General features: G+C 41.1%; 1 protein-coding gene across 1 annotated transcript in view; it reads left to right on the forward strand.

The window, feature by feature from the left end:
• The window catches only part of VIT (vitrin), a 119,764-nt gene that overhangs the window by 31,608 nt on the left and 65,379 nt on the right, over positions 1 to 22,777 (forward strand). The window contains exon 3 of the mRNA XM_032653116.1: positions 6,864 to 6,929. Within this exon, the coding sequence (XP_032509007.1) occupies positions 6,864 to 6,929 (66 nt within the window). The remainder of the gene's footprint in view (positions 1 to 6,863; positions 6,930 to 22,777) is intronic.

Consider the following 22,777-nt stretch of genomic DNA (forward strand, 5'->3'; position numbering starts at 1 on the left):
GTTTTCCCTTTGTCTTTATGACGGAGCCCACATCTCTCAAAGCACTTTGCTTGCTGGCAAGGCCTCTCTCATATGGCTCTTGCCGTCCTCTCCTGCTCTCCTCCCTACCACAGGGCCCAGCCTGGCTTCCAGGGACGTGGGAAGTGCTGACCTTCTCATTCCCCTGAAGGTCGAGTCATTTCTCCCTTCCAGGTCTTTGACTATGTTGTTCCCTGTCCTGGAATGTTCTTCCTCTCACCCCCACACACCCTACTGGCCCTCCAGGAAGCTTCCTCTGCCTTCCATTTGATCAGACCCTCTTCCTATGGGCTTCCCTGGTGCCCTGTATTGATTCTAGTCACGACTGCATGGCATTCACCTCGTTATGAGGCTGCCTCCCCTGACACTGTACGACACTGATAGCAGGAGCTGTGTCTTGCTCACTGTTGCATTTTCAGTTCTCAGCACATCTCACAGGCACTCAAGAAATATTGCTAAATATATTATTCTTGTCAGGGATGTTGGATTTTTCAGGTTTTAGAGTCTGATTCTGCACCCAATTCCTATGTGTGAATTTTTTCCCCACACCAAGTGATTCCTCAACACCAGCTGGGTTTCCTACAACTCGGCTCAATTCTGACACCATTCTACCCGGAGATAGCATCAGATCCTGCAGGTAAGGGCTCACACAAGACTGCCCCCCGACACCCAACACACACACACTTCAGATGCCGATTGCAAGTCAGGTTGTCACCTGTGCTTCTGACTGACTGGCTATAAAGCAGAGGTTTCCATGACCCCCTCCTTGCGTTTGATTAATTTTCTCAAGCAGCTCACAGAACCCAGGAAACCAGTTTACTCACTAGATTACCAGTTTATTACAAAGGATATTAAAGGATACAAATCAACAGCCAGATAAAGAGATACATAGGGCGAGGTCCTGAACATAGAAGTTTCTGTCCCCGTGGAATTTGGGCCCAGCACGGTGGCACATGGACGAGCTCTCATTCCTCAACCTGGAAGCTCTTTGAACCCTCTCCTTTTGGATTTTTATGGAGGCTTCATTATATAGGCATGATTGATTAACTCACTGGCCATTGGTGATTGATTCAACCTCCAGCCCCTCTTTCCTCTTGGGAAATCAGGAGATGGGACTGAAAATTCCAACTCTATTCACGGTGGGTTTCCCTGGCAACCAGCTCCCTCATCTTTAGGGGATTTTCAAAAGCCACCTCATTTACATAAACTCAGTTGTGATTGAAAGGGGCTTGTTATGAAAAACAAGACACCCATTTCACCTTTATGGCTCTGATTTCAGGAACTGAGGACAAGAAATCAAATATAACAGACATGTGGACACAGGGGGCAAAGGGGAGGGTGGGACGAATTGGGAGATTAGGTTTGACATAAATACACTACCATGTGTAAAATAGATAGCTAGTGGGAACCTGCTGTATATAGCACAGGGAGCTCAGCTCGGTGCTCTGTGGTGACCTAGAAGGGTGGGATGGGCGGTGGGCGGGGGGGAGGTCCATGAGGGAGGGGATATAGTTATACATAGAGCTGATTCACTTCGTTGTACAGAAGAAAGTAATGCAACATTGTAAAGCAATTTTACTCCAGCAAAAAATATATATATTATAACAAAAGATGCTCCCACTGCTCTTATCACTCAGGACATTCCAAGGGTTGGGGAGCTGTTAGGCAGGAACTGTGGCCGGAACACCAAAATATATATTTATCATAAATCACAATATCACAGCGAACCATCCAAAGATCCCCCAAAAGCCCTCTAAATTAATGTTAATTAAGTGTCTAATCGGTATATATCAGAGCTAGCATGGTCACTCTAAACGTGTAAATTTATGATGTAGCAGAGTTGTATGCTGCCCACTGTCATCGGAGCACCACATATAGTCAATGACTGCACTGTGGGGAGAAAGTAGCATAAAAAACCTAAGGCTGCACCAGCACCAGTTGGAACCTGCATTCTGGTTCCAACTTCTGCCCCCTCCCCCTCCAAAGCAGCTTTAGCTGAGATGTCAACCTTGACCTTGGTTTCTTTTCTACAAAATAAAAAGATGACCTCCAAAGCGCCTCCCAGCTTCAATATTCTATGATCTGAACCATAATTTTGTGATTTATGTGATTATAGAGAATAAGTTATCCTGTCTCTGCAATGAAGCTCTGATATGTTTCATTGAGTAAGTAAGTAAGTCGAAAGCAAAGCACAGGGGAAATTTGAGCTGATTTGAAATCATCTGCTTTATAAATCAGTTTTCAGGAAGGCACTGTGGCCACTGTTAAAGAGAACCAGAGCTGGACAGTATTTAAAGCAGTAAAAACAGATTTTAATCAGGAACCATTGCAATAGGGGAAAAGAGACTTCAGTATTGTACTGGGCTCAATTCTGAATATAACAAGGAAAAGTGGGGATTTATAGCCAAGGAGCGGCTTGCAGGGGTCAGGGGATGGAAATTACTAAGAGGAGATTTCACGGGAATCAGGGGATTCTTGCTAAACCAACCAGACAGGATTCTTGCTAAAGGCAGACCAGGGTGATCACATATCAAGGGTGGAGGATTCTCTCTAAACAAGATTTTTGCTAAAACTAAGGGATGCAGGCCCAACAAGGGCAGACACAGAAGCCCAAGGTCAAAGCCTAGTTGAGAAGAGGGCTTAGAGGAGCCTGACTAAAGTCTGGTGAAGGAGAGAGTCCCTGTTAACACCACCTGAGTTAGTATCTTGAGTGGCACTAAGGGATCAAACAAGAAGTTTATGGGCTAGAATGAAGCATTCCTATAAACGTTCTAGACATGTAATAAGTATTCAGTAAGTACTTACTGATTTGATAATTGGTTAAATGTTCTGACACTTCATGTCTTTTTTTGAAAATAAATGGATTCTGATTATGACTTAATACTGATGGGAAGAGTGGAACACAAGTGCCTATTACCCATGCCAATGATTTTAGAAAGCGCTTTTCATTATTGTAAGTCTATCTGATTTCAATATGACCAAATTAAATAACAATTGTCTCTTTCTAATTCGAAAAGAAACATTCTGCATAAAACATAGAATATGTATGTGTAAGAACTTTACCATGAAATGGGAAAAATACAGAAAATATAAAATAGGAATTATAACTCTACCATTATTAAAATTTTGGTATATTTGTTCCAGGTATTTCTCTCTGCGTATATTCTAATTTTGTCAGAATCATGCTTAGGGTTAGAGCTGAGAACTTCCCAGGTCATTTAATATTCTGCTAAAATCATTTGTAATAAATGCTTAGTATTCCCCTACTGTTGGGACATTTCCAAGATTTCATTATTTCCGATTGCTATTAGGAATAATGCTGTAATGAACACCTTTTATTATACATAAATCCTTGTCTATGTCTCTGATTATAACTTGGGATATATTACTAGGTATATATTTTCTAGGACGAAGAATATAAATGTTTTTTAAGGCTACTGAAATGTATTACCAAATGGCTTTCCAGAATGACTCCACCAACAGTGTACCGGACTACCCTAATCCCAAATCCATGCCAGGATTAAGTTATAATCTTGTGTTCAATACTCAGTACACACTATGAGAAAATATCTTGTCATTTTGCTTTAGCCTGCATTTTTTATCATTAATGAGACTGAACATTGTTTCAGGCTAACTCATTTGTATTTTCTCTATAAATTATGTGGACGATAATTTACTTAAATTGAAGTTTTAAACAATTGCACCTCAGCTATCTTAATCATACTGATGGCCACATTAGAGAGAAACAGAGCAGAGGAAATTTTTTATTTGAAAAAATAAATTCAATATGTAATTTGTTTTGAAATTTCAAACACGACTAGCGAAAGGTGAGAACTTTTCATGTTACTCAAAGCTGGAACATTGAATTTTTAAAAATTGAGAAGTATTGCTGCAGAGTTGGTAAATCATGGTTGCCTTGGAACTTCAGACTCTAGCCTTGATTTCCTCAAGGCCTCTAGACTCTAATGGCCTCAGCTGTGGCCAGATAACTACTCCCATGGAAGGGCTTTCAGACCTATGTTCTGCTTTGTACTTTGAAGTGAGCATCTGTCATCCATCTCGGTGCTCTGCCAGGCTTCCTAAGAACAGGAACACAAGACTGATTTTTCTCTCACCCAAATTCCACCTGCAAGTCACCATTTCCAAGGTAGCAAGAGAGGTCTTGCAGATGAGGAATGACTTGCTTCAGGGCACAAGCACATTTGCAGCCTTACTGACCAGCTCTCCCCTTGAGGAGTGGCTTCTGGGGAGTTTTAATTAACAAGCATCTAAGCTGAGGGGAGGGCCTCTGTGTACCATTGAAAATAATGACTTTATTAACCACTGCTTAAAACTGAACCCAGCTCTGCATGTTTTCAGCCTGGAGGGTCTTGGGCAAGAAAATGCGAGTGATGGGGTGGCCTTACTCAAATATTTATAGTCCTAATGATACCAAGACTTATAAACCACATGCCATGGGTACACAGCCCCAGAAAGACAGTATTTGGTTTCCCACCAAGAACTGATATCCAAATTTACGACTATTTCACTTACTCCCTCTGCTTTATGCGCATAATTTTTTCTATATATTTATTTCGTACTTGTTTTTTTTAAAAATATTCTAGTTATTTATTTTTGTGTATAAAATGAAGATGCGGTCTTTGGACAGAGTTAAATGACACAGAGCCTACTATAAAAATCAGACCTCCACGACATTCACACCCTACGCAAACCCCAGAAGTAAATAACACCTAAAAAATGTCTGCCTTCATTCTACTTGGCTAGACGTTTGGTTTTCACTCAGTTCTCTTTCATGGCTCTGTTCCTGCAGGACATGGTATGTCAACTGTCCAGGCCTCAACTAGTGCTAATAGTCAAAACAGGACAATTCAGGAGCTACATCATTGGCACAGCTCAGCTAGTTAATCATAAGATAAATAAAAAATTTTCTTAACAAACACTTGGTGACATTGCCACTTTTTCCTTCAAAGACAGTTACCAATTCAAGAATGCCTAACTCCTGATTTATGCTTTAATCAAGCATCTGTGTTGTTAAAAAAAAAAAACATAAAGTAGGAAGTAAAATTCCTATTTTAATTATTCTGCTGCCTCATGTTCACCTCCAGAATTCCAACTCCATCCAGAAAGTAGGTTTCTCAAAAAAGTAGCTAAAATGGAGGTAAGTTAGAGCAGTATCATCTTTGGGTGGGTAAGGTAGAAGAAGGCCTGGAAAGGAAGGAAGAAGAATAGAGACTGACTAGCCTTTTGAAAGGAAAAACATGCTTTTCTGTTTATAGGTAGAATTAGTCTAGATACAGAGAAGTGAGCATTTTCAGACATTATTAAAAAATTGCTATGAGAAATGTTCACAATATATATCAGAAATTTAAGTGGGCATATCTTTCAGACAAGAAACCCTATTTGGAATTTTATTTTAAGGCAATAATAAGGAATCCATGCAAAGATAAATCTACTTATATTAAATCAGGAGTTGGCTAAATTATGGTATGTCCATGAATTGCAATATTTTGTAGGCAGTTAAAATTATGAGGGGAACATTAAATGACAAGAAAAAATGTTTTTATATCCTTAAGTAGAAATAAGTTTATGACACATTGTAAACAGTATAAGCATCATCAAATGTTTGTTTCAAAGTACAATACATACATATATATAGAAAAAGCCTGAAAATATTATACTTTTTGCTTTCATCTGTTATTTTCTGTAGTACTGTTTTTGAGTGTTTTTTTACTGTCCTACAAGGAACATGTATTGTTTTGGTAATAAGAAAAATTCGGTCAATGTTTTATATATATATATATATATATATATATATATATATATATATTGTGTGTGTGTGTGTGTGTGTGTGTGTGTGTGTGGTACGCGGGCCTCTCACTGTTGTGGCCTCTCCCGTTGCGGAGCACTGGCTCCGGACGCGCAGGCTCAGTGGCCATGGCTCACGGGCCCAGCCGCTCCACGGCATGTGGGATCCTCCCGGACTGGGGCACGAACCCGCCCGCCCTGCATCAGCAGGCGGACTGTCAACCACTGCGCCACCAGGGAAGCCCTATATTTTAAAAACACAAGGCTCACACTAGCAATGTGACTTTAAACTTAAAGGCATAAAGAGTTCCCCTTTCTTCCCCTATTGTTTTGCTTCCCGAAGAGCAGTATCCAGGTTCCGCTCCGTTTCTGAGAAGGAAGCTCACCTACCTGCAGCTGGCCTCTGGGGGGCGCAGCACCAATTGGGGCTGGAAGGACCACCAAGGACAGTCAGGTCGCACCATACCCTGCGAGGGGTCTCTCTCGTCTCCCCAGTCCCCCTCCTCCTTGTCTCCCTTTCCAAAGAGTCCTCCTCTGAGGCTTTGTACGGACACGCATCATCACGCCCTCCCTGTCTCTCTCGCACGCACATGAGCGCACTTCAAATGCACACGCGCGCATGCGTATGCGGTTCTCTGGGCATTTGGAAACTCAGTGTGGAACAGAAGAGAGAGAACAGGAAGGGCCTGGGTGTTCATCCTACCTCTATAATTTATTCCTGGCACCAAGCAAATCAGTGGGCTTCGCCAGACCCACGTTCCTGCCTTTGGAAAGTGGAGATGGTGGCGCTGGTGTGGTGAAATTTAAAGACAGCAAAACCGGGACAGATATCCAAGAGGTATTTTTAAAAGGCCCTTTCAGCAGAGGCTAAGAAAAGCACAAAGTATACATCTTATTTCCCCAACCATAAAATAAGGGAACATTAGTTCTACTAACGAGAATACTTTAACATATGCTTGAAGCAAACATAAAGGTCAAAAGAGAGAAAGCATTTAGGTGAAATAATATTGATTAGATTTTTTTGCATTTTCTTCATGTAGTTTTGCTGGTGACTGGAATACACTCAAATAAAGAAATGACAAAGAAGATCAAAAGGCCCAAATTCAGTAAGTAAAATTGCAGTTCCTCACTGGTACAAGACCTGTGTCTCCCATGTGGAGGACTGTTACACTTGTTTCAGATAATTTGGAAAGTTTGGGGGTTTTCTGTTTTGGGTTTTTTTGTGTGTGTCTTATCTCAATACTTTGCACTCAGACTAATTAGTAATGATTCTTATTTGTCATCTACTTCATTCCAAAAAGCATTTGAAATAAGGGTTCTTATTTTAGGGTAGATACGTGGTTCTACTATAATAGAAAAATTCAAAATGCACATAAAAAGACCAGGCAACACTATGTCTCTATGCCTAAGCTGGAGTAGGTATTTTTCTGCCATTCTGTCTCAATTCCCCATACCAGAAAATTCAGTCTGGCTAATGCAAAAGTCCAGCAAACCTGCCCACCTTCCAGCATGCCCTGGAATCAATGGGTAATCTCACAGAAAAGTTTCACACCCAATCAGTGGAAAGAGGAATAATTAATTTCATTTTTGGGTGATAGTTAAGGTTAGATGACAGAAAAGCCAAAATAACAGTTGCTTAGATAAGACTGAAGTTTCTGTCTCTCTCCTATAAACATAGTCTGGGCTTTTATGGGAGCTTCACAATCTTCAGGGACGCAGACTCCTTCTATCTTGTCATTCTGCTTTTCTCAATGTGGCTCTCAACTCATTGTCCAAAATGGCTACCCCAACTCCATCCATCATGTCCACATTCCAGTCAGTAGGAAGGGATGAAGAAAGGCACATACTTACTCCCTTTAAAGACAAGTCCAGGAAGTCAAATACACCTCTTCTACTTAAATACCATTGGCCAGAATTCAGGGAGAATGGGAAATGTCTTGATTTCAAGCATCTGCATGCCTAACTAAAAGTAAGGAATACTATTATTAGGAAAGAAGAGAGAATGGATATTGGGAAAGAACTAGCAGGACAGGACATAAATGGAAAATCTCACACTCAAATCTTGTGAGCACACTGAGCTATCTGTATGTAAATTTGTAGACTTGATGGACGCTTAAATTAAGGTGTATTTATGAAGGACCATAAGAAAAAGACTTTAGGTATATTCAGTGCTCTGTGCTGTCTACAAAAGAAACCTCTGTATAGGCATTAGATTTAGGTGCCTTAAATCAGCAACATTAAGATTTTGAAAAAAAAGAAGAGATTTGTTTCATGCAGCATTTTTTTTCTTCTGTTCCTTTAAGCCCTTCGTGCAGGACTTCCTGTTGAAATGAGACCAAAAGGGCAGCCATCCACAGCCTCCTAGTCTGAAACACTAAAAAGGAATCAGTTTTTTATTTATTCCTGTCAGGAAGGAGAGCCAAGAGAATCAGGCCAGGGGCAGATGTGTGTTCAGAACAGTGATTGGGTTAATATGGAGACAAATGCACACTCAGGTATGAATTCCTTTGGGCTGTTCCCAGTATCTTCATTAACTTGTCTACAAAAATCATAAAAGGTTCCATGATTACCATGACAACAGTTTTCAGTGACTATGAAAGTCTGTGCTAAATGACCCAAGGTCAAACCTCTTTGAGAGATCTCAAATGGATTCAACTTCTGATATGCTAAATTCTAACCTTATTCTCAAAATCTCCCTAGTGATACAGCACTTTTGAATCAATGTATGCATGAGGCCTTTTCTCTAATTAGAAACTCTGTCATGGTCATTAAATAAGGGGGGAAAATATAAAATGAAAGTAATAGGATATTCCCAAACTATGGCGATACCTGATTCTTTACCTCAGGAGTATTTCCAAATTGTAATCTATACCTTGAGGCCAAAGTAATTTTCATTTTTTCTGTTCAACCTTGTCAATCTGCCACTGGGGCAGGTGACTGATAGCAAGGGAGGCACATCGTTCATTCACTTGACAAGTATTTATTGGGTGCCGGCTAAGTACCAGGTACAGTTAGACATCCAGATACAACAGCGATTGAGACTCAGACTGTGCCCTCACAGAGCTCAAAATCTAGAGAGGCAGAAAGACAAGTCACCAGGCAGTTATGGTGTCTTATGTAAGTGCTAGGACTCGGGAGCTAAAGGTACTCCAAGAATATGGAGAAAAAAGCTATGTATCCGGGAGGGCTTCCTGGAGGAAGTGACACATCTACACTGACATCTGAAGGCCGAATAGGGATTGACCAGGCAAAGATGAGGGGAAAAGAGTGTTACAAGCAGAAATAAAAAGCATGCCTAAGCCCTGAAGAAAAGAAAGAGCTCAAAAGTAGTTCCATATGACTGAGGTATAGAGTGGGAGGCACATGTGTTGAGATAAGAGATGGAGGGGTAAGCAGGCACCAGATCGTGAAGATCTTTGTTACTGTGTCTAGGAATCTGCAGTTCATCAATGAGGGCAATGGGGAATATCTCAGTGCAGATTATTTAGGTGCAGTTAGCAGAAATCCAAGGCCAATTTGCTTAAGCAGAAAAGGAGATTTTGGCAGTACATGAGGTCGCTCACATGACATGAGGTGTCTCGCAGAACCCGAGGTGGGGAGGGCAGCTCGCACTCACTGGGACTGTACCCCAGGTGGAAAGATCTCAAGAATTGGTGTCTCTGCTTCTCTCTGCATGTCTGCCTCACTACCCACCCACCGATCCCCTGGTTCATGCAGACCATGTCTCTCAGCCCTGATCCCAAATTCCTGGGAGAGAAACTCTAACTGCATCAGCCTAGGCTGGGAGGGTGGGTTTCAGAGAAGAGTAGAATGGTTAGGGTTGTGTTAGGGAAGTAAAACAATCCTGACAACAAAACCCAACAAAAATCTCTTTGTCCCAGCATATGAAGAGAGAAGAGAGAGTACACAATATTATTAGTGAGTAAGCATTACAGATAGACATTCATATACAGGTAGGATGAAAGTATCTACCAAGTCTGGACAGAATTTCACACAAACTTATACAGTGAAGTAGAAGACAGAACAATTACAACTTCTCTTAACTCCTGGAAAGATAAATACATGGACCTCCTGAGTGTCTTTTGTATACCTGGAGACCCCTAAACTCCTTCTGGAGGTGAGTATCAATATTTGCGGATCCAAGGATCAGAAGTCTGGAGACCTTGCACTCTGCAGGTGATTCCGATGCCTGGTAAAATTTGAGAACCGCTGGACTAGACGTACCCAAGATCAGGGATGCTTACAGATGTGAATGTGAAATCATGGGTTCTCTTCAGTGTCCTCTGCCTCTTTCCTAGCCAGCCCTCAGTTTTCACCAGTGTTTATTCAGGACTAAAATTCTTCACCACCCAGAGGACTGAAGGTAAAATAACAAGGAGGAGGTCTTTTGAGAGTTTTGCCCAGAGGACAGTTTACTGACACCTACTACACACGTAGCACTACTTTCGTCTCTTGAGGACCTAGTGACCAGACATGGTACCATGAGTTGGCAGAGCCAGATTTGAAACTCAGGTCTCTGTGAGGCTCAACACCATATGCTTTTCCAGTGCCTCCTCTCAAGCTAGCCATTTAGGAATTAAGTATCCATTGCCTAGAGGCAGATGAGGTGTTAAGATAATCAAGGGCTGACTGAATAGGAAGTAAGGTAGAAGAAATGTGGGAAAATAGAAAAAAGAGTAAATGCATGAGTTTCCTCCTTTGGCTTGGCCTGAGACCTTATGCCACACTAGTGCATCTATTCTGTCTATGCATACACTTCCTGTTACTTTAGGTAATTGTCACTTTCTCTCCTCCCTATTTCCTCTGCTTTCTCATTTTTTCTTCTCATCTCCTTTTCCTTCTTCCTATTTCTTTGGTCTACCCATGGCCCCCAGGGGCCCTTATGGACCTTGCTCAGCTCCAGTGGAGGACCTTTGGGCCAAAAAGGTAGTACATGTTGAAAATAATTTCGCATGGGGCTTTTACAAAAGGAAAAGCAAAGATGAAAAAAAAAACTGGGACTAGTTCTTAACGGCTCTACTCCTCCCACCCATACATGACCATTCATTCCCAGCTAGTATTTTGTTCTCACGTACACAGTCGTATTGGGTACAATTTTATTCTGTCACTTGGCTTATCACAGCACCTTATTTTCTAAGTCAAATCAAGTCTGACACCAGACTGCCAATTGCCTAGGGCTGAAATATTAAAATTCCATCATTACAAGGGCTTCCTCCCTCCCAGCTCCAGGCATTGGAAGCCTTATGCAATTCACAACATTCAGAGAGAGCCCCTGCATTGCTCAGTGTCCAAGCACATGTTATTCCTAGAAGTTGAGTAGCTCCATTGTTTCATGAATGGTGGGATCTTGGCAAATGTGGGGAAGCCCTATGCCGAAGATTCTACCCAGAGGGGCACCACACCAGGTACTGTTCCAAAGTGATGTTCATCCAAGGCAGCTGCTAGGGAACAGGGGCATTTCCCTTACTGGGACCTACCTGCCCACTTCCACCTTCCCAGTCTTGGAAGGTCATTTTCTCTCCATCACTCTTTGGGCTGACCAAGCCCAATCCCCTCAAACAAGGAGGTTTCTGAGCAACTAATTCCCAGAACCTTGAGGGAGAGTTGCCAGGCAACCCCTGCCCTCTCTCTTGCAACCTTGAGCTCCAGAGATAGGATAACACAAAAGTCTGACTACCTTCTTAGAATAGTAAGGGGAAAAATAAGAATAAGCATAAGTTAATGTCTTAGTAAATTAACCTGCTGTATGGTGCAGGGTAAAGTTTACCATACTGTACAGAATGAGAGTTTTACCAAGTTTCTTTACAGATGTGACTCTTTCAAGGCTCTCATTTTCCTGCTATGTTTTGGAGCCATAGATCTGACCTTACCCACAGGTACCTCACTAATATAGTCAGCTTAAACCTACTCAAGCAGTTTCTAACAAATGACCAAAATGTGGTTACATTTTTCTTGACTGTTGAAGGCTACAAATAATGGTTGAAGGGCTTAGGTATGTTCATAAAACACTTCTCCTAAGGCAATCAAGATACCTTATAGGTTTTAAGGATTAACTTCATTTATGTTAGATTCCACATTTGAAAAAGGCCTACTCTTCAACTCATGAAACTTTTAGCCCAGACTAATAAACACATCATATGTTTCCCCATAAATTATGCCCACCAACAACTCTAGAACGATCCCTGTCTGGCAGAGTGTTTGTGCTAGAGAGAGAAAAGCTTTTACGTTGTAAAATCTCCTCAATAGCTTTTCTACATGTAAGGACGCCCCAGAAGGGCTCCAGAAGCAATGGCCTTATAGCCTAAAGTGGGGTCAGATGAGATAGTGTTACACAGGTGAGAGCTGGGATGATTAACTCCAACAAATTGTTGCCTGTCCATCCTGCAAAGCCTCTGACTTCAGTGAGCACCCGATCTTGTATAAGGTAAAATAAAATTATGCAAAGGAAAGCCTTCCTGGACCCAACACCAATTGCCAACACAAAACAAACCAGTTTAGATGGCTCCTGTGTATGCTACATCTAGCAATCACACTCCTGGGCATATAGCTGGACAAAACTATAATTCAAAAAGATAAATGCACCCCTGTGTTCATAGCAGCACTCTTTACAATAGCCAAGACATGGAAACAATCTAAATATCCATTGACAGATGAATGGATAAAGAAGATGTGGGGTGTGTGTGTGTGTGTGTGTGTGTGTGTGTGTGTGTATATAAAATGGAATACTATTCAGCCATTAAAAAAAGAGTGAAATAGTGCCATTTGCAGCAGCATGGGACCTAGAGATTATCATACTAAGTGAAGTAAATCAGAAAGAGAAAGATACCCTATGATATCACTTATATGTGGAATCTAGACTATGACACAAATGAACTTATCAATGAAACAGAAACAGACTCACAGATACAGAGAACAGATTTGTGGTTGCCAAGGGGGAGGGCGGGTGGGGGAGGGAAGGACTGGGAGTTTGGGGTTAGCAGATGCAAACTATTATGTATACAATTGATAAACAACAAGGTCCTACTGTACAGCACAGGGAACTATATTCATTATCTTGTGATAGACCATAATTGAAAAGAATATGAAAAAGAATATATGTATAACTGAAGCACCTTGCTGTACAGCAGAAATTAACACAACACTGTAAATCAACTATAATTTAATAAAATAAAATTTTAAAAAAGATTCAACATAGTCAAAGACTTTTTAAGAAAAATGGAAAAGAGGGACTTCCCTGGTGGTCCAGTGGTTAAGAATCTGCCTTCCAATGAAGGGGACATGGGTTTAATCACTGCTTGAGGAACTAAGATCTCACATACCATGGGGCAACTAAGCCCACGCACTGCAATGAAGAGCTCGCATGCCGCAACTAAGACCCGGTGCAGCCAAATAAAAAAATTAATATTTTTTAAAAAAGAAAAATGGAAAAGAATGCTTTGCAAAAGAATTTGCTACCAAGGAAGAATTAACATGATCTCGTCACTGGTGTCAGGAGAAGGAAGCATTCATCTTCAAATTTTATTTGATGATCATTTTATTTCATTAAATTAACATTTTTGCATAATCTTTTAAAAATAGAATTTTACTCTAGTTGAATATCACAGTAGAACAAAATTAAGTTTCATATCAAAACTGTTTATGCATAAGTGCTTTTATGTTATAATAATTCTTTCTCATTAACAGCCAAGAGGCAAGCTTACAACGGCCGCCTCTGATTGAAGAAGAAATTTGTTTTCCCGAAGCAATGTGGCTTGCCTTGAAAGCCACATTCACTGAAAACATGAATGGAAAATAAGAAGCAGATTATACAGTTTGAATTTGGCCTCTACATCATTGGCTTATTGTATATGACATCACCCAATAATCACTCTGTTATTAGGTCAGGCACAAGAACCAACTTAGAGCAGAAACATTTGCAGTTGTGCCTCTAAGATTCCAATGTTGCATGAAGATAGTGGCTCAAACAATACCAGTTTTGCCCAGGAACACTCTGAGATCAGTACAGCAGACACATGACCTCAGTGGGCAGCATCTAAAGGTTATCCTTTCATTCTAACCATCCAGGTTTCAAACAGTTCTCTTTTCCCTGTGTCTGGTGCCAAGGGCCTCTAGGAAGGAATCCTTGGCAGATTCTGAGGTGCTCTAATGTGAGCTCTGTTGAGAAAATCATAACGGACATGAGAAGGCAAGGTAACCTTGAGGAATCATATGAGGGGGAAACAGAGCAGATGGCTGAGGAATAGGTCTCTGTGCAGTTTCCACTCAAGCAGTTCTGGGCTCCCTCAGGATCTCTGTGACTTTAGCCCAGGGTTCTCTCATTTCCACCAACAAAACTCCACTCAGGAAGGAATGGAAGAGGCTCTCTTCTTGCTTTCTCCAAATGTTCCTAGGAGTAAACCTTCTTATGACTTCTAAGTTCTCCCCCAAAGTTAATAGTGGGGATGCACCATTCCCCATCCCCTGAGTCTTATTTGCCACATCAGTGTCTTCCTGCTCCCTTCAGACCTGAGATGGACACTTCTTGAGCTGCCTTAGTTTTGACCTGTCCTCTGAAGGAAGTCTTATTTCTGCACTTTTGAGATGAAACCCAAAGAGAGATGAAAATGAATCTAGAGACCTTCAAGATGGCAGAGGAGTAAGACGTGGAGATCACCCTCCTCCCCACAAATACATCAGAAATACATCTACATGTGGAACAACTCCTACAGAACACCTACTGAACGCTGGCAGAAGACCTCAGACCTCCCAAAAGGCAAGAAACCCCCACCACCACATACCTGGGTAGGGCAAAAGAAAAAAGAATAAACAGAGACAAAAGAATAGGGACGGGACCTGCACCTCTGGGAGGGAGCTGTGAAGGAGGAAAAGTTTCCACACACTAGGAAACCCCTTCACTGGCGGAGATTGGGAGTGGGCTAGGGGGAAGCTTTGGAGCCATGGAGGAGAGCGCAGCAACAGGGGTGCAGAGGACAAAGTGGAGAGATTCCCACACAGAGGATCGGTGCCGACCAGCACTCACCAGCCCGAGAGGCTTGTCTGCTCCCCCTCCGGAGCAGGCGGGAGCTAGGAGCTGAGGCTCCAGCTTCGGAGGTCAGACCCCAGGGAGAGGACTGGGGTTGGCTGCATGAACACAGCCTGAAGGGGGCTAGTGCGCCACAACTAGCTGGGAGGGAGTCCGGGAAGAAGTCTGGAACTGCCGAAGAGGCAAGAGACCATTCTTTCAGGTTGCGTGAGAAGAGCGGATCCGGAGCACCGCCTAAACGAGCTCCAGAGATGGGCACGAGCCACAGCTATCAGCGCAGACCCCAGAGATGGGCATGAAATGCTAAGGCTGCTGCTGCAGCCATCAAGAAGCCTGTGTGCAAGCACAGGTCACTCTCCACACCTCCCCTCCTGGGAGCCTGTGCAGCCCGCCACTGCCAGGGTCCCATGATCCGGGGACAACTTCCCCAGGAGAACACATGGCGCGCCTCAGACTGTTGCAACATCATGCTGGCCTCTGCCACCACAGGCTCACCCCACATTCCATACCCCTCCCTCCCCCTGACCTGAGTGAGCCAGAGCCCCCTAATAAGCCGCTCCTTTAACTCCATCCTGTCTCAGAGAAGAACAGATGCCCTCAGGCGACCTACACACAGAGGCAGGGCCAAATCCAAAGCTGAACCCCAGGAGCTGTGCGAACAAAGAAGAGAAAGGGAAATCTCTCCCAGCAGCCTCGGGAGCAGTGGATTAAACCTCACAGTCAACTTGATGTACCCTGCATCTGTGGAATACCTGATAGAAAACGGATGATCCCAAAATTGAGGCGGTGGATTTTGGGAGCAACTGTAGACTTGGGGTTTGCTTTCTACATCTAATTTGTTGCTGGTTTTATGTTTATCTTAGTTGAGTACTTAGAGTTTATTATCATTGGTAGGGGCTTCCCTGGTGGCGCAGTGGTTGAGAGTCCGCCTGCCGATGCGGGGGACGCGGGTTCGTGCCCCGGTCCGGGAGGATCCCACATGCCGTGGAGCGGCTGGGCCCGTGAGCCATGGCCGCTGGGCCTGGGCGTCCGGAGCCTGTGCTCTGCAACGGGAGAGGCCACAACAATGAGAGGCCCACGTACCGCAAAAAAAAAAAAAAAAAAAGAAAGTTTATTATCATTGGTAGATTTGTTTATTGATTTGGTTGCTCTCTCCTTTTTCTTTTATATATACATTTTTTTTCCTTTTTCTCTTTTTGTGAGTGTGTATGTGTATGCTTCTTTGTGTGATTTTTTCTGTATAGCTTTGCTTTTACCATTTGTCCTAGGGTTCTGTCTGTCCATTTTTTCTTTTTTTTGTTATTTTAAAATTTTTAATAATTTTTTATTTTAATAACTTTATTTTATCCTTTCTTTCTTTCTCTCATTCTTTCTTTCTTTCCTTCTTTCTTACTTTCCTTCTTTCTTTCATTCTTTCTCCCATTCTTTCTTTCCTTCTTTCCTTCCTACTTTCTTTCTTTCTCTCATTCTTCATTTCTTTCTTTCTTTCGTTCTTTCATTCTTTCGTTCTTTCGTTCTTTCTCCCTTTTCTTCTGAGCCATGTGGCTGACAGGGTCTTGGTGCTCTGGCTGGGTGTCAGGCCAGTGCCTCTGAGGTGGGAGAGCCGAGTTCAGGACATTGGTCCACCAGAGACCTCCTGGCTTCACATAATATCAAACAGCGAAAGCTCTCCCAGAGATCTCCATCTCAATGCTAAGACCCAGCTCCACTCAACAACGAGCAAGCTACAGTGCTGGACACCCTAAGACAAACAACTAGCAAGACAGGAACATAACTCCACCCAGTAGCAGAGAGGCTGCCTAAAATCATAATAAGTTCACAAACACCCCAAAACACACGACCAGACGCAGCCCTGCCTAACAGAAAGACAAGATCCAGCCTCATGCACCAGAAAACAGGCACCAGTCCTCTCCACCAGGAAACCTACACAACTCACTGAACCAACCTTACCCACTGGGGGCAGACACCAAAAACAACGGGAACTACGAACCTGCAGCCTGCAAAAAGGAGACCCCAAACACAGTAAGTTAAGCAAAATGAGAAGACAGAGAAACACACAGCAGGTGAAGGAGCAAGGTAAAAACCCACCAGACCAAACACATGAAGAGGAAATAGGCAGTCTACCTGAAAAAGAATTCAGAGTAATGACAGTAAAGATGATCCAAAATCGTGGAAATAGAATGGAAAAAATACAAGAAACGTTTAACAAGGACCTAGAAGAACCAAAGAGCAAACAACAATGATGAACAACACAATCAATGAAATTAAAAATTCTCTAGAAGGGATCAATAGCAGAATAACTGAGGCAGAAGAACGGATAAGTGACCTGGAACGTAAAATAGTGGAAATAACTAGTGCAGAGCAGAATAAAGAAAAACGAAAGAAAAGAATGGAGGACAGTCTCAGAGACCTCTTGGACAACATTAAATGCACCAACATGCGAATTATAGGGGTCCTAGAAGAAGAAGAGAAAAAGAAAGGGACTGAGAAAATATTTGAAGAGATTAGAGTTGAAAACTTTCCTAATATGAGAAAGGAAATAGTCAATCAAGTCCAGGAAGCACAGAGAGTCCCATACAGGATAAATCCAAGGAGAAACACACCAAGACACATATTAATCAAGCTATCGAAAATTAAATACAAAGAAAAAATATTAAAAGCAGCAAGGGAAAACCAACAAATAACATACAAGGGAATCCCCATAAGGTTAACAGCTGATCTTTCAGCAGAAACTCTGCAGTCCAGAAGGGTGTGGCAGGACATATTTAAAGTGATGAAAGGGAAAAACCTACAAGCAAGAATACGCTACACAGCAAGAATCTCATTCAGATTTGACAGAGAAATTAAAACCTTTATAAATAAGCAAAAGCTAAGAGAATTCAGCACCACCAAACCAGCTATACAACAAATGCTGAAGGAACTTCTCTAGGCAGGAAACACAAGAGAAGGAAAAGACCTACAATAAAAAACACAAAACAATTGAGAAAATGGTAATAGGAACCTACATATTGATAACTACCTTAAATGTAAATGGATTAAAGGCTCCAACCAAAAGACATAGACTGGCTGAATGGATACAAAAACAAGACCCATATATATGCTGTCTACAAGAGACCCACATCAGACCAAGGGACACATACAGACTGAAAGTGAGGGGATGGAAAAAGATATTCCATGCAAATGGAAATCAAAAGGAAGCTGTAGTAGCAATTCTCATATCAGACAAAATAGACTTTAAAGACTATTATAAGAGACAAAGAAGGACACTACATAATGATCAAGGGATCAATCCAAGAAGAAGATATAAATAACAATTGTAAATCTTTATGCACCCAACATAGGATCACCTCAATACATAAGGCAAATGCTAACAGCCATAAAAGGGGAAATCGACAGTAACACAATAATAGTAGGGGACTTCAACACCCCACTTTCACCAATGGACAGATCATCCAAAATGAAAATAAATAAGGAAGCAAAAGCTTTAAATGATACATTACACAAGATGGACTTAATGGATATTTATAAGACATTCCATCCAAAAACTACAGAATACACTTTATTCTCAAGTGCTCATGGAACATTCTCCAGGATAGATCATATCTTGGGTCACAAATCAAGCCCTGGTAAATTTAAGAACACTGAAATTGTATCAAGTATCTTTTCCAACCACAATGCTATGAGACTAGATATGAATTACAGGAAAAAATCTGTAGGAAATACAAACAGATGGAGTCTAAACAATACACTACTAAATAACCAAGGATCACTGAAGAAATCAAAGAGGCAATTTAAAAATACCTAGAAACAAATGACAATGAAAACACAATGACCCAAAACCTATGAGATGCAGCAAAAGCAGTTCTAAGAGGGAATTTTATAGCAATACAATCCTACCTCAAGAAACAAGAAACATCTCAAATAAACAACCTAACCTTACACCTAAAGCAATTAGAGAAAGAAGAATAAAAATACCCCAAAGTTAGCAGAAGGAAAGAAATCATAAAGATCAGATCAGAAATAAATGAAAAGAAGGAAACAATAGCAAAGATCAATAAAACTAAAAGGTGGTTGTTTGAGAAGATAAACAAAATTGATAAACCATTAGCCAGACTCATCAAGAAAGAAAGGGAGAAGACTCAAATCAATAGAATTAGAAATGAAAAAGGAGAAGTAACAACTGACACTGCAGAAATACAAAGACTCATGAGAGATTACTACAAGCAACTTTATGCCAATAAAATGGACAACCTGGAAGAAATGGACAACTTCTTAGAAAAGCACAACCTTCCAAGACTGAACCAAGAAGAAATAGAAAATATAAACAGACCAATCACAAGCACTGAAATTGAGACTGTGATTAAAAATCTTCCAACAAACAAAAGCCCAGGACCAGATGGCTTCACAGGCGAATACTATCAAACATTTAGAGAGGAGCTAATACCTATCCTTCTCAAACTCTTCCAAAATATAGCAGAGGGAGGAACACTCCAAAACTCATTCTACGAAGCCACCATCACCCTGATACCAAAGCCAAAGAAAGATGTCACAAAGAAGAAAACTACAGGCCCATATCACTGATGAACATAGATGCAAAAATCCTCAACAAAATACTAGCAAACAGAATCCAATAGCACATTAAAGGGATCATACACCATGATCAAGTGGGGTTTATCTCAGGAATGCAAGGATTCTTCAATATACACAAATCAATCAATGTGATAAACCAAATTAACAAACAGAAGGAGAAAAACCATATGATCATCTCAATAGATGCAGAAAAAGCTTCTGACAAAATTCAACACCCATTTATGATAAAAAACCCTCCAGAAAGTGGCAGACAGGGAACCTACCTCAATATAATAAAGGCCATATATGACAAACCCATAGCCAACATCATTCTCAATGGTGAATAACTGAAACCATTGCCTCCAAGATCAGGAACAAGACAAGGTTGCCCACTCTCACCACTATTACTGAACATAGTTTTGGAAGTTTTAGCCACAGCAATCAGAGAAGAAAAAGAGATAAAAAGAATCCAAATCAGGAAAGAAGAAGTAAAGCTGTCACTGTTTGCAGATGACATGATACTATACATAGAGAATCCTAAAGATGCTACCAGAAAACTACTAGAGCTAATCAATGAATTTGGTAAAGTAGCAGGATACAAAATTAATGCACAGAAATCTCTTGCATTCCTATACACTAATGATGAAAAATCTGAAAGAGAAATTAAGGAAACACTCCCATTTACCATTGCAGCAAAAAGGGTAAAATACCTAGGAAAAAACCTACCTAAGGAGACAAAAGACCTGTATGCAGAAAACTATAAGACACTGATGAAAGAAACTAAAGATGATACAAACAGATGGAGAGATATACCATGTTCTTGGATTGGAAGAATCAACATTGTGAAAATGACTCTACTACCCAAAGCAATCTACAGATTCAGTGTAATCTCTATCAAACTACCAATGGCATTTTTCATAGAACTAGAACAAAAAATTTCACAACTTGTATGGAAACACCAAAGACCCCAAATAGCCAAAGCAATCTTGAGAAAGAAAAACGGAGCTGGAGGAATCAGGCTCCCAGACTTCAGACACTACTACAAAGCTACAGTAATCAAGACAGTATGGTGCTGGCACAAAAACAGAAATATGGATCAATGGAACAGGATAGAAAGCCCAGAGATAAACCTACGCACATATAGTCACCTTACCTTTGATAAAGGAGGCAAGAATATACAATGGAGAAAAGAAAGCCTCTTCAGTAAGTGGTGCTGAGCAAACTGGACAGCTACATGTAAAAGAATGAAATTAGAACACTCCCTACTACCATACATAAAAATAAACTCAAAGTGGATTAAAGACCTAAATGTAAGGCCAGACGCCGTAAAACTCTTAGAGGAAAACATAGGCAGAATACTTTGACCCACCTCCTAGAGAAATGGAAATAAAAACAAAAATAAACAAATGGGACCTAATGAAACTTAAAAGCTTTTGCACAGCAAAGGAAACCATAAACAAGACGAAAAGACAACCCTCAGAATGGGAGAAAATATTTTCAAATGAATGAACTGACAAAGATTAATCTCCAAAATATACAAGCAGCTCATGCAGCTCAATATCAAAAAAACAAACAACCCAATCCAAAAATGGGCAGAAGACCTATACAGACATTTCTCCAAAGAAGATATACAGATTTCTGACAAACACATGAAAGGATGCTCAACATCACTAATCATCAGAGAAATGCAAATCAAAACTACAGTGAGGTATCACCTCACACCAGTCAGAATGGCCATCATCAAAAAGTCTACAAACAATAAATGCTGGAGAGGGTGTGGAGAAAAGGAAACCCTCTTGCACTGTTGTTGGGAATGTAAATTGATACAGCCAGAATGGAGAACAGTATCGAGGTTCCTTAAAAAACTGAAAATAGAACTACCATACTACCCAGCAATCCCACTACTGGGCATATACCCTGAGAAAACCATAATTCAAAAAGAGTCATGTACCACAATGTTCACTGCAGCTCTATTTACAATAGCCAGGACATGGAAGCAACCTAAGTGTCCACCGACACATGAATGGATGAAGATGCGGCATATATATACAAGGGAATATTACTCAGCCATAAAAAGAAATGAAATTGAGTTATTTGTAGGGAGGTGGATGGACCTAGAGTCTGTCATACAGAGTGAAGTAGGTCAGAAAGAGAAAAACAAATATGGTATGCTAACGCATATATATGGCATCAAAAAAAATAAAAGTTCTGAAGAACCTAATTGCAGAAGAGGAGTAAAGGCATAGATGTAGAGAATGGACTTGAGGACACGGGGAGGGGGAGGGGAAGCTGGGATGAAGTGAGAGAGTGGCATGTAGATATATACACTACCAAATGTAAAAAAGCTAATGGGAAGCAGCCACATAGCACAGGGAGATCAGCTCGGTGCTTTGTGACCACCTAGAGGGGTGGGATAGGGAGGGTGGGAGGGAGATGCAAGAGGGAGGAGATATGGGGATGTATGTATACTTATAGCTGATTCATCTGTTATAAAGCAGAAACTAACACACCATTGTAAAACAATTATACGCCAATAAAGATGTTGAGAAAAAAGAAAATGAACCTATACGACAGAAGAGAAAGAGAGAAAAGGAAGACCTAAGCCGTAAGATGGAATAGTTCAAATGTATTCAGAGGAAATACAAAGATAAATCATATCATTTCGGCTTTAAGTGGATGGATGGAAGATTCCTGGAAGGTTATAAGAAAACAGACTACTTCACAAATAACTGAGAAAATACTGTAAAAGAAGAAATCGTGGTTTCCATATACTCAGAGAAGAGCAGCCAGAAAAGATGCAGATGACTGCTTCTTGCCAGCTGGATTAAGACGTTACACTTGCCAATGATTTTGGCAGTTACTCTGAAATTGTAATTAGCTCACTCTCTCCGGCTGAATTTTCTGTACAAATTGAACAAATATTTGACCTTTGGCCAACTTTGTCATTGTACCCTGTTCTTCCAAAATGCATGAGCATATGTGCTTGATATCATTTTATAGCCCCCCACCCCGTGGGATGAGCTAATTCACCAAGTTTTCTAATCCAGCTGGGTGCAGATAAAGCAGCAGATCTTATTTAAGGGCTTGCCCAGGCCTTTGTAAAAACAAGACAAAGCAAAAAGTAAAATAAAAAACAAATTCTCCCCACAGGAAGGGGTGGGGTGTGTGTGTGGGGGGTGGGAATTGATTAGCCGGAAGCAAAATATTCCCAGGTGACACTTTTCCCCTTATTTTTTTAAACCAACTATTTCATGGAAAATTCTACCACATCTGCACCTGTCTTGCAATAAGTTCGACCACTCTATGACACTCATGCAATAAGCTTCTAGATAGAGCCCAGTTTACAACTCCAGGAGAGTTGGG

The sequence above is a fragment of the Phocoena sinus genome, chromosome 13 (genome assembly GCF_008692025.1).
Source record: "Phocoena sinus isolate mPhoSin1 chromosome 13, mPhoSin1.pri, whole genome shotgun sequence".
Taxonomy (NCBI): domain Eukaryota; kingdom Metazoa; phylum Chordata; class Mammalia; order Artiodactyla; family Phocoenidae; genus Phocoena; species Phocoena sinus.